At 37.0% G+C, this 13,664-nt stretch overlaps 1 protein-coding gene across 1 annotated transcript in view; it reads left to right on the forward strand.

The window, feature by feature from the left end:
* The window catches only part of LOC132773477 (cytidine monophosphate-N-acetylneuraminic acid hydroxylase-like), a 45,011-nt gene that overhangs the window by 12,965 nt on the left and 18,382 nt on the right, over positions 1 to 13,664 (forward strand). The window contains exons 4-8 of the mRNA XM_067467079.1: positions 7,133 to 7,242; positions 8,856 to 9,046; positions 10,475 to 10,704; positions 12,928 to 13,065; positions 13,320 to 13,455. Coding sequence (XP_067323180.1) covers positions 7,133 to 7,242; positions 8,856 to 9,046; positions 10,475 to 10,704; positions 12,928 to 13,065; positions 13,320 to 13,455 — 805 coding nt within the window. The remainder of the gene's footprint in view (positions 1 to 7,132; positions 7,243 to 8,855; positions 9,047 to 10,474; positions 10,705 to 12,927; positions 13,066 to 13,319; positions 13,456 to 13,664) is intronic.

A 13,664-nucleotide genomic window follows, 5' to 3' on the forward strand; every position in this document is an offset into this window, starting at 1 on the left:
ATGTGTCATATCTTGTTAATCGCAATGTGAATTCATTTTCAGAAAGAAAGGAAAAAAAATATACAACACCATAAGATACAAAAAAGAAAAGACACACACAAATCAAGCAAAACGTAACATAACATGGAAATTGTTTTTAGTGTTTCTCTTTCTTGGAAATGCCACAGGGAAGCAGTGAAGTTCAAAGCCAAGAAAACAATAGGAGCTCGGATAAAAAAAATTCCATTGAACCTGCTCTAAAAATCTCCAGTTGCAAAGTGTTGACACAAATGCTATATGGAGCAGAAATCTGAGATCTAGATAATAATACTTGTAAAACCTTGGAAATGTCACAAAACAAGTTCCTCTTAAAACTTTATTCTCTCCCACAGCACTTCTGCATACCAAAACTGGATGGCCATCAGTCAAGACAAAAGTAGATTGTGCCCAATTAAGATATTTTAAACTAGTGTTTCTCAACCTTCCTAATGCCATAACCCCTTAATACAGTTCCTCATGTTGTGGTGACCCCCCACCATAAAATTATTTTTGTTGCAATTTCATAAATAGTAGTTTTGCTACTATTATAAATTGTAATGTAAATATCTGATATGAGGGATATATTTTCATTCACTGGATCAAATTTGGCACAAATACGCAATATCCCCAAATTTGAATACTGATGGGGTCGGAGGGAAGATTGATTATTGTCATTTGGGAGTTTTAGTTGCTGGATTTATAGTTAACTTACAATTGGCACACAGAATTCCCACGACCAACAGAAAATACTGGAAGGGTTTGGTGGGCATTGACCTTGGGTTTTGGAGGTGTAGTTCACTTGCATCCAGAGAGCACTGTGGACTCAAACAATGATAAATCTGGATCAAACTTGAATACCAAATGAGAACACTGATGGAGTTTGGGGAAAATAAAGCTTAACATTTGGGAGTTGTAGTTCCTGGGATTTGTAGTTCAGCTACAATTGTTAGTGAACCCCAATGATAGAATTAGGTTAGACTTCCCCTGCAGAACCCCCATGCCTTGAAGGCACTTGCTGGCACGAGCCTCCCTCCAGGCTCACATGCTCTCCCTTGGCCACACATGCACAGCATGCTGCCATGAGCCAAGCATGCCCTCTCTCCCCTTCCCAATTGGAGTCTCAGAAACAGCCCTCCCCTTGGCTGAGAGGCTGGTTGAGAGGCCGGCTAATCACAGCAGAGAAGGGCTTTGGGTGGGATGATTTGCCGTCTGTTTCCAGAAAAGGAAGAGAAGGACAGGCGGAGAGATCTTTAGCCTTCTCTGCCAAAGGGGTTCCTAAGACCATCAGAAATATATGTTTTCAGATGGTCTATGACAACCCCTTTGAAACCCCCTCTCAACCCCCATCCTCAGGGGTCCCGAACCCTAGGTTGAAAACACTGCTTTAAAAGAATTGCCACTCTGCCAAGTAATTGCCTTCCAACATAGTGTTACTTGGAATTAAATATCCATCAACATTGGGAAATAAGTTTAGAAAATCCCCAACACAGCTACAACCTCTCTGTGTTGAATTCTGCCTTGGACATGGATAAGCGGCTGGCTTGGACTGATTCAAGAAAGACTCTGCAATCAATCAGGAACACAACATTCTCCCCATGGTTCCCCTTGTTGAAATCTGAACATTATAGAGCCAGATACCTGACTATATTTAAGTCATCCTCCTTAAGAATTGCCTTCACTGAACTGTGATGCCAAGTAATGCCCACCGCAGTGTTAGATGTTTGTTACCAATAACATGTCATTGGAAAACAGACTTTGCATCTGTAGCCAGTGTCAGGTGTAAGACATTGTGCACTACATTCTAAACTGCCCTTTGTATAGTGACGCAAGAGAAAGATATTTGAAATCCCTGCTGATAAAAGACTATGGCTACTCTCACGTAGAAATGGTTTGGTTTTTGCTAAGCGACTCAAATGATTATATAACATATCAAGTGGTCCTCTTTACTTTTTATGAAAAAAGGATGAGAAAGAGAGAGCTAGATACAATTGCCATCTACTGCTATGGAGACTCAAAAGGCTAATTTGACCCTCCCGCAGTAACTATAGATAATTCACATTATTTTTTGCTCTTTGTGTGAGCATAAAGTGCACCTGTGTTTGTTATCTTTTGCTTCCTGTTTGCTTTGAGGGTACTATTCTGTGCACCCTGCACCTCTTTGTCATGTCCTTGGGCTAATACAATAAACTAACACAATCCAATTAAACCATATTAAACCAATTAAACAGACTAAAGAAACAGACTAAATAAACAATTATGGTACAGATCGCAAAAGGAGGGTGGACTGGCGTTACCTAATATAAAAAAATATTATGAAGCAAGTAGATTAAGTTTGGTTATAGAAGGAATGGTCAAAAAAGAGGGAATAGATTGGCTTAGCAATGATTCAGGAAAAGTGGAAGATGAAACTTGGAATATATTTTTTAAACAGTTTACTAGAAAAGAAATGAGGGAAATTAGAAACCCAATGCTGAGCAACATACTGAAAATATGGAATAAATATAAGGGGAGGTTAATAAAGGAGGGATCAATTATAACCCCAATAGTGATGGAAAAGAAGTTCCCAATTTTTTTTAAAAAAGTAATGGATAAAAAGGTAAGGGAAATAAACTTAGATAGGATAGGGGATTGGATGAAGGTGGAAATGAAGAGGGAAATGATGTTGGAAGAGTTTAAAGAAATAAAATTGTCATGGTTTCATTGTATACAATTAGAACAATGGTTAATAAACTGGGAAAAAAAATAATAGAAGTGGAAGCCAACTCAATCAATTCGAACAAATAATACAGAAGGGAAGGACTGTAGAAGAACACGAAAACTTGAGAGGTATAATTAGCAAAATTTATAAGGTACTAATTGAAATGAAGAATGAAAAAACAAAAAAGTGCACCCTTAAAGAGATTTGGAAAGAGGATTTAGGGATAAAAATAAGTGAAATAGAGTGGCAACAATTATGGGGACAAAGACATTTAAAAAATTTATCGATACGAGTTAAAGAAAACTATTACAAGTTAATATGGAAGTGGTACTTGACACCGGTAAGAATAGCATATATGAATAAAAATAACTCAATAAATTGTTGGAGAGGGTGTCAAGAACCAGGAACATATATACACATGTGGTGGCAATGTAAATATGTAAATAATTTTTGGGAGAAAGTATTTAGAGAAATAGAAACTATAATGAATATAAAAATAGATAAAAGTCCTAGTATAGCCTTACTATCATTATATAACGATAAGCAATTGAAAAAGGAGGATAAAGAAGCGATAACAAACTTACTAACTATAGCAAGACTGCTTATAGCAAGGAATTGGAAAAAAGAAATGAATATACAAATAGAGGAGTGGTATAAAGAAGCATGGAAAATAGCAATAAATGATAAATTGACATGTATATTAAAGGTTAAAAAGGTATATGGAAACAAAGCGATTTTGATGCTGTATGGGGAAGATTTGTGGTAAATGGATTAAAAAATAAGGAAGGAAAATTACCGTCACAAGAAGAAATGAAATTTTGGACAGATGAAATGTAAGAATGGTGGCTTGAGACGGGTGGAGGGGAGCACTGTGGTGAAAAAAAGGGGAAAAAAAGAGAAAAGGGGGGGAAATGTCAGAGCAAAACAACAAAACAACATGTTAAAGAGGTTGATGTACAAAATGTAATAGTATGTAATAAATGTGATAAATCAATAAAAGTTATTTTTTAAAAAAAGGAAAACAGACTTTGCATCTGTAGCCAGTGTCAGGTGTAAGACATTGTGCACTACATTCTAAACTGCCCTTTGTATAGTGACGCAAGAGAAAGATATTTGAAATCCCTGCTGATAAAAGACTATGGCTACTCTCACGTAGAAATGGTTTGGTTTTTGCTAAGCGACTCAAATGATTATATAACATATCAAGTGGTCCTCTTTACTTTTTATGAAAAAAGGATGAGAAAGAGAGAGCTAGATACAATTGCCATCTACTGCTGTGGAGACTCAAAGGGCTAATTTGACCCTCCCGCAGTAACTATAGATAATTCACATTCTTTTTTGCTCTTTGTGTGAGCATAAAGTTCACCTGTGTTTGTTATCTTTTGCTTCCTGTTTGCTTTGAGGGTACTATTCTGTGCACCCTGCACCTCTTTGTCATGTCCTTGGGCTAATACAATAAACTAACACAATCCAATTAAACCATAAATACAAAGACACTACTTCCTTCCCTCCCTTTGAGGTAACAGTTCTTTCTAGGTCTTCTTGTGTTCCATTTGATATAAAGGGAAACTTAAATAGCCAATGCTTATTTTTGTTTATCAAGACTACCCATTTTTTAAAATAATTATCTATTTTCTCCCACCCTTTTCACACCTTGCTTAGAGAGCTTCCACCATATTATTCCAGTGAATTTGTCCATTGTATGGCTTCTCTTAATTTCATAGATGGAAGGTACTTAGTAATTTTCCACTTTTTTGCCAATACTATCCTTGCAGTTGTAATCATATGCATAATTATTCTCCTTGTGGGTTTATTGATTTGTACATCTATCATGTTGAGAAGATACAGCTAATTCTACTTGTAAAATACTATTAATTGTATTATGTATCTTCTTCCAATAGTTCTTAACTCCTTTACAGTTCCATAACATATGATAGAGTGTACTTTTCTCTTTCTCACATTCCCAGAAAAAGTATTTCCTGGTTTTAGCTAGTATCTGTTGGGGTTAAATACCATCAATAGTGGACTGTATAACAACATTCTTTTAAGATTGCTAGAACATGTAAAACTCGCCATGTCTTTCCAATCTCTTTCCTATTGGTTAATAATAATAATAATACTTTGTTTTTATCCCGCCCTATCTTCTAAGGGGGATTCAGGGCAGTTTACAATAACAACAACAAAAAGACCAACATTCAATGCCAGCAATTCAATGTCAATGTCAATTACCTTTCCAACATTTTTTTTTTTTTGCCCAGGTCAGCATATATTCTTTCAATGATTCTATTTCTTGTTCTTTCTGTATTAAACATTTATGTATTTTGGAAATAGTCATTGTCCCCTTATCACCAATCAATTTATCCCAATCCATTTTTACCAATTATATTCCTTCTTGTTTGTTTACTCTTCCTCTTGAAATGTTCTGTTAGCCTCATATATAAAAACCACAGCACTTTAACCCTTTCTTTTTGTAATTCCCCTCTAGTTTTTAATCTTAGGAATCATTTGTCTTTTATTAATATATCTTTACTTTATATCTCAACCATCCTTTGAAATATTACGATTCGATTCTTGTTAATTCGATTCATTTAATCCAAAATCTTGTTTTGACTTTTCCCCAAATTCTATATAGTGCTCTTCTAATACTATGGAATATGACAACAGATTTGTTTATTAGTCATGTTGGTTCACAACAATTCCCTGGTTCCATGATACTAAAGACATAAATATGGATATTGCCCAATGGCAGATTTTAAGAAAAATCATACAGTCTATGTACTTGTAAATGCCAAATGATTTACTATACATTTTGTGCAGCATGGACATTTTGTATCGGTGTAAGCAGGCACAAGTAATTGTTTAACTTCCTCAATTGCCATTGAATAATTTGCCAATTATTTACTTTGTTGGTTGGTATGCACCTGCAATTGTATGGCAGGGATAGTGCAACGTGGCACTGCAATGCCTGTCACAAGAACAGAAGGGAGGAGGGATCTTTAGAAGGTCATAAAATGAAGAGGTCCAATAATAATCATAATCATAATCATAATCATAATCATTTTATTTTTATACCCCGCCTCCATCTCCCCCAAGGGATTTGGGGCAGCTTACACATGGGACAAAATGTCCACAGAACATCAAAGCAAAAACACCAAAGCAAAAAACATCAAAGCAAAAACAATCAATTAAAAACAAAAATACAATTCAAATAAAACATAGCAAAACATCAAATGCTGAAGACACTAAAATGTGTACCACAGGTTAAAGATGTTACAATATAAATATCACTACCACCATCATTGTCTAATAATAATAATAAAAAATAAAAACCAAGTTAAACCGCAGGTATAAAAGTCTAGCAAAACAGATGTTAATACTCAAACACCAAAGGCTTAACCTTCTGATAAAACATATTTATATTGCAAGTGCAATTCAATCATTAAAATAAAATAAAATAAATAGTATATGGGCCATAAGCACCAACTGGCTAGTTTCCATTGGTTTGTGTGCATCCAGTCCATTAACATCAAACTATGATTTAGGATTATCACATTATAGGTTTGGTACACAGTTGTATTGGGTTCATTTATGTTTAAGCTTCCTTTATCATACAATAATCATACAATAAGGATATGGATTTGATATGCTATCTTATTTAAATTGTTTTAACTTGTGTAACATATTTTATTGTTGTTGATGTGTTTTTTTTACTTCTGATTTATACATGCATTGAATGTTTATTATGCTGGAAGCCTCCCTGAGTCCCCTCGGGGAGATAAGGCGGGCTACAAATAAAGTTATTATTGAAGTTATTATTACAATGATGTAACCTTCTCTTTGTGTGCATTGCATTTCCATCATTATTAAATCCTATCTTTTCATTGTTAGGAAAAATATATCAATGACTCAAATATCAACAATTTTTCTTTTGGTGCAATTATTACATTCCACTGCACTTCTGATGTTCTTGGAGTTGTGTGATCTGAGTTGATATGGTTCTCATTTTCTTCTTTCCCTAATAGGATGGAGTCAATTTGTTTTATTCTTGTCTATGTTTTTTGTGCTGCTAGGGAGGCATTGTAATTATGGCAATGTCCTCCATGTATCAGAAGCACTGAAGCTGCGTAAATGCCAAATTGGACCATAAAAATAAGAAAAATTAAACCGCATTCATGTGCTATGTAGCACAGACACAGGTAGGAAGATGAGGTCAGGAAAGGCAGTCCTGAAGACTGATTGAGGGAAAGCGCATTACCAAAACAGTACTATAGCACTATTGGAGAGCAGGTGGGAAGGCAATTGTTTCCATACTTGTATATTTCCATTTGCATTTTTAGCAGCTGGATCACAACTTAAGTGATTGTAAGAAATACAATCACCATGTTTATTTTCTTATTTTTTCACTTTCCCTTCCAGTTGTTGAGACAGACACAAATAATGGATTGGTAGTTATTGAGCTGCATCCTCCAAATCCATGGGATACAGACCCCAGGCAGGCTGAAGAGCTGGGTTTTGGAGAGGTGCAGGTAAATAAAAGGTTTTTTTTTTTTGTTAACATGGCTTTAGTGTAATGTCCCTATCCACCCTAAAGCCAAGAAGAAAACATTCATAGGGGGCCAGTTTTAAAGAAAACACATTGTTTATTATGTCCAGTAAATATCAGACTTATAGTACCTTGTGTCAATGCACTCTAACACTGCTTTCTCCACTGTCATGAAGAGAGGGCAAAATCCTCCTGACATCCTTGAAGAAGGATTTAGACCAGTAGTTCCCAAGCTTTTTTGACCAGGGACCACTTGACCAGGGAACACTTGATCAGGGACCACTCTAACCAGAGACTACTCTTCAACATTAGTACTAAAAGGGTTGCAATTTTTTTTGGTCCACTTTAGATTCGGATTGGTTATTTGGGGTGCTCATCCAGAAATTTGCATTGGATAGATTACATCAGCTCTAGTTTTTGATACAGAACACATGGCATCAAGTAGTTGCCATCAGCTCACCCACAGAACACCATATCTAATAAGCCTCAGCACTATAAGAGGGTTTTGTGAAACCAATCATTCTCGATGCAACGGTGTCATAACGGTGCGGCCATGGACCATATTTTAGTTCTTGTGGACCACTGGTGATCCATGGGCCACAGGTTGGGAACCACTGATTTAGATCCAAAAGAGATCTCCAAGAGAAAACACTATTGACCTTATCAGAAAGACTGTTTCACATGGCTTCTGGTGAGGAAAAAAGGAACAGAGGGGAGAATCTGTTGGCTTGCATGCAGTTCTCTCTAGCGATGCTTTCCTCATGCTGGCTCAAACTCATGTTGGGGTGAAAGTGTACAGCAATGCTTTCGCCCTGGTTGGGGGTGATGTCCGGCATTGGCCTCCATCCCCCACACAGGGTGAAAGCATCCTAGGAAGTTGATTTCAACCCATCTGATGAGGTCATTAGTAACAAAATGTGAACAATTTTCTCTTCCTAGTTTGAAAGTGTTATTTTCTGTTTAACTATGCAATACATACTTTGGAAGTGATTGTTATAGCCCTGAAACTTCGTTTTTGTGGCTGCCACAAAATATGTTGAATTGGTTGAGATTCTATGGGATATTTATTGAAAAACTATAGCAAAATGTACTGCAGGATGTCCTGCAAAAACAAAAAAATTGCAGTTTAATAAACCTTTTCCATGTTTTTATGATAAGAACCAATTAGGAAATGGCATTTAAAACTCAGAAACAGAAATCATGTTACATAGTGTAATCAATTAGTTATTTAAGTTCTGGGTAGCCATCTATTCATTGCTTCCTACTGATTATCATGATGCCTTGATACATTTAAGAGAATGCCTACACTGTAGAATTAATGCAGTTTGACACCACTTTGACTGCCATGGCTTAATTGCTATGGAATAATGACTGTAGTCATTTTACAAGGCCTTTAGCCTTGTCTGTCAAAGAAGGCTGCAGTCACAACAAACTACAGATCCCAAGATTCCATAGCATTGAGCCACCACAGTTTAAGTGGTGTCAAACTGCATGAATTCTACAAACTGCATAAACCCTAGGTTTTCCAGTAAAGAGTTTGATAACACAGATCATCTTGCTTCTTGGTTCCCCCCCCCCCCCCCTTCTTTCTGCTAGGTAACTTATCTAACTCATGCATGTATGGAGCTTGTACTTGGAGACAAAATATTTATATTTGACCCATGGCTAATGGGTCCAGCCTTCGCACGTGGCTGGTGGTTACTTCATGAACCACCCTGTGACTGGATGGAAAGGCTTTGTCGTGCCGATCTCATCTACATCAGCCACATGCATTCTGATCATCTCAGGTATCTGTGTATACAACAAAATTAAAGAGAAAGACTTATGCCAAGAGCAAAAGGCCATGTGATGGCCATGGGAAATATTTCAAAATCTATGCCCCGGAGTGTGGTGGAGGCTCCTTCTTTGGAAGCTTTTGAACAGAGGCTGGATGGCCATCTGTCAGGGGTGATTTGAATGTAATATTCCTGCTTCTTGACAGGGGGTTGGACTGGATGGCCCATGAGGTCTCTTCCAACTCTTTGATTCTATGATTCTATGCTAGTTAATAAATTTTCTAGATAAATAAAAATATAGTGTGTACATTTCTAAGCTTTTTTAGAATTCATCAGGCTAGATGGTGAACAAAACTAAAGTTGTAAACTGTTACAAAAAACCGTGCCGTGCTGTTCTTAACTATGTTTGCCGGTATAATCTGAAAATAAATCACTGAAGAATAACACCTAAAGTACAAGCCTCAATGATACTCTGTTTACTCCCTCCGGAGTTTACTCGTTCAGAGTTTTAATTTCACTCTTCCGTATGATATAATAAATGACTGTTAGGTATAAAAAGGATACAAATGACATTTCTGAAACAGCAAACTTATTTAGGAATTTATTGAGACTAACACGCTTATGTGAAGATACCGTAGAATCCTGAGAAAGGGAAAGTCCCCCGAAATGAGCTATTTTTTAACCCGGGGACCCTTGTCGACATTAATTTACTTTCCCAAGGGCAGCTCAAGTGTTTAGTTTATTGCTTTTTCAATATTTAGTTTATTGCTTTTTTCAATATTTGGTTTATTGCTTTTTTTCAATATTTACCAACTGTTTAAAAGATTATACAGAAGAGTGAAGATAAAAACTCAGTCTGCACAAGCAACTTCCACAGTGAGGAAAAAAAGTTTCATTGGGACTTGTACCTTGTGGAAGTTATTTTCTAAAGGACATTTCAAGTGTTTAGTTTGTTGTTTCAGATGGCCAAATCTCTCACACCAGGAGTGACTTGCAGTTTCTCAAGTCGTTCCTGACACACAGGGGCGGCTCAACCCATTACACAAAGTAAGCATTTGCAGTATAGTTGATTTTGCCCAGGGGCACTCTTAAGGCGCTCTTGGGGGAAAATAGACCTTGACATATGCGAGTTGTAGTTACTGGGATGTATAGTTCACCTACAATCAAAGAGAATTCTGAACTCCACCAATGATTGAATTGAACCAAATATGGCACACAGAACTCCCACAACAAACAAAATATATATCAGTGATTGGTTGGGGGGGGGGGGCAAAATACTGTTTACTTACTTTTGAAAATTACCTAGGGCCGCCTCTGTTGACACACACACACATACACAAACTGTACTAGGTGTAATATACCCATATGAGTCACTTGACTTGAGAATGAGGCTATAATCTAGCTCTACATTTTAATTTTTACCTTATTCCTGCTCTCCAGTTACCCTACACTGAAGAAACTAGCCGAACAAAGACCAGATGTGCCAATTTATGTTGGAAATACAGAACGACCTGTTTTCTGGTACCTTGACCAGAGTGGTGTTAAGCTGACCCAAATAAATATTGTTCCTTTTGGAGTTTGGCAACAGGTGGACCAGAACCTTAGATTTATGATACTGATGGATGGTGTTCATCCAGAGATGGATACTTGCATAATTGTTGAATATAAAGGTATAGTAATTTAACTATATTACAAGTTTCATAACCAGTGTATTTGTGATCACCTTTTTGCTTTCCATGGTTTTTTTTCCTGTTTAGAGCTTTAATTTAATTTGCTGTTATAGTAACAATGTTGTGATCCTTAAAGGAAAAAACATGCCAATTTAAATTCACTAAGTTTTAAAATTGTATTTGGGTTTGAAATAAACTTTCTCTAGTTTTGAAGATTTAATACAGGCTGAAATAATGACACCTTTTGCTTTCCAATAGCTTAATAGGTGCAAACTTTATTTCACACACAAAATTATTTAAAATGTTGTGTAAAATAATCTTCTGGTTAAGTCTGTAAGGGATACATAACAAATAAATGACCTTTTTTAAAGACATGGGTTCAATCTCCAAAATATTTCAATATGTATAGGTTTTAAAATCCAAAACAGTTCTGGTCACAAGCATTTCAGATAAAGCATACCCAACCTGTACCTTGGTTGATTGGCATAGCAACAATGCCATCTACTATATGAGTGTGTGTTTGCACATTGAGATCAATGAAAGTTCACATTTCCATTTTTGCGAACCCTACCTTTGTCTTGATCCTGTACTTCTATGATTAATTCAGCGATGATTGTACCAATCTGCTTTATAACTAGCTTTGATGTATCACCACTTTTATGGCCTATCATTATCAGTAGTAGAGATAGCTGACATGGTGCTTCTACATCTTAGGCAACTTTGGTTTGGGATTTCTAAAAGGACGTATTGCTATCTCTGCTCCTGAATATCTGTGATACTCATAAATCTCTAGTGAAACTCTAGAATTTGTCAGGGTGCGTTGGTTATTCAAAATGTTGCCTTATGAAGCAGTGTGCTCCCTTGAGTATAGAGCTTGATGGTATTGTGAACTACTGACTCACCTTACATCCTGCAGGTATTTGTGCCAGGATCTGGTCCTCTTCTCCTTCTATGGGATTATATAATAATAATAATAATAATAATAATAATAATAATAATCAGAAGAGAAAACTGGCAAAAGGAGGCTCTCCTTGGACAGTTCCTGGGAAAAACTGAGAGCCAAATTGACAAAGAAAAATATGGTTGTGGCTCACAAATGGAACTTTGAAAAAGGAGATGGAGGGCCTGATTCTGGCAGCCCAAGAACAAGCTATTAAAACCAATGCCATCAAAGCCAGGATTGAAAAGTCAAGGACAGATCCCAAGTATAGGCTCTGCAAGGAAGCAGATGAAACTATAGATCATATCCTCAGCTGCTGCAAGAAATCATGCAGATGCATAACACCATTGCTCGGATGATTAATTGGAACTTGTGCCACAAATACCATCTGCTCACGACAAAGAACTGGTGAGATCACAAGCTGGAAAAAGTTACAGAGAATGAACACGTCAAACTCCTCTGGGACTTCTGAATTCAGACAGACAGAGTTTTGGAGCACAATACTCCTGACCTCACAATCGTGTTAAAAAATAAAGTATGGATCATCGATGTTGCAATCCCCAGTGACAGCAGGATTGAAGGGAAACAACTGGAAATCTGACACAATATGAAGATTTAATGATTGAACTGCAAAGACTCTGGCACAAGCCAGTCAAGATGGTCCCACCTGCCAGCTGCAGAAGGCCACCTTACTGGGATCTGGTCACATTATTTGCCGATACATCACACAGTCCTAGACACTTGGGAAGTGTCCAACATGTGATCCACTACAACAGCCAGCAGAATGTCTGCTGTGGACTCATCTTGTTGTGTTTCAAATTATTATTATTATTATTAATAATAATAATAATAATAATAATAATGTCAGGAGCAACTTGAGAAAACTGCAAGTCGCTTCTGGTGTGAGAAAATTGGCCAACTGCAAGGATGTTTCCCAGGGGATGCCCTGATGTTTTGATGTTTTACCTTTACTGTGGGAGGCTTCTCTCATGTCCCTGCATGGGGAGCTGGAGCTGACAGAGGGAGGTCATCCACACTCTCCCTGGATTCGAAACTCCTACCTGTTGATCTTCAGTCCTGCCAGCACAAGGGTTTAACCCATTGCACCACTGGGGGCTCCTTATTATTATTATTATTATTATTATTATTATTATTACTCTCATTCTGGTTCATCCTGTCAGAAATGTGATAGCAAGCAATAAGATAGGATGGCCCTGTCATTCCAGTAATGGGCCCAGTATAATGACATTTGAAATTTTAATTATGAATGTATTTGTCTAAAGGGCACAAAATCCTAAATACAGTGGACTGCACCAGGCCAAATGGTGGAAAGCTTCCTGAGAAAGTTGACCTTATGATGAGTGACTTTGCAGGAGGAGCTTCGGGATTCCCAATGACGTTCAGCGGAGGAAAATTCACTGGTAATGAAACAAGGGCCTAATTTAGAGAATGTGTTGTACCAGAATATAATGAATCCTAGTCAGCTAGAATCCTTATTTCAAGCAAACATGCCTATTTTCGAAAGACAAAGACTGATAACACAACTACACCGACTCCACTCAATGGTTAGTCACTTGAGAGGCTACACTGTCACCTACGTTGTATCACTGTGTTTAGTTTTTCTTGTCTTTCTCCCTATTTAGTTTCAGTCCTGACAACTCCTTTTTCTTTTCAGAGGTATGGAAAGCCCAGTTTATTAAGACTGAAAGGAGGAAATTGCTGAATTACAAGGCCCAGCTGGTTACCGATTTAAAGCCAAAAATCTATTGTCCTTTTGCAGGATATTTTGTTGAAGCTCATCCTTCTGACAGGTATTGTCTTTAAGTTTGGCACAAAGGTCAGAGAAATGATTGACTGTGAGCTCTCTGTATCAACAAAATGCAAAGAACGGTTTCCAGATCAGAAGGAATTTTATTTCATTATAAGTAACTAAATGTTTTATACTGGTAGATGATGATGATGAGGAGGAGGAGGAGGACTATTGTATTTGAGCAGAAAAGATACATAGGGCAATGGGCTT

This window comes from Anolis sagrei, chromosome 4, assembly GCF_037176765.1.
Source record: "Anolis sagrei isolate rAnoSag1 chromosome 4, rAnoSag1.mat, whole genome shotgun sequence".
NCBI lineage: Eukaryota > Metazoa > Chordata > Lepidosauria > Squamata > Dactyloidae > Anolis > Anolis sagrei.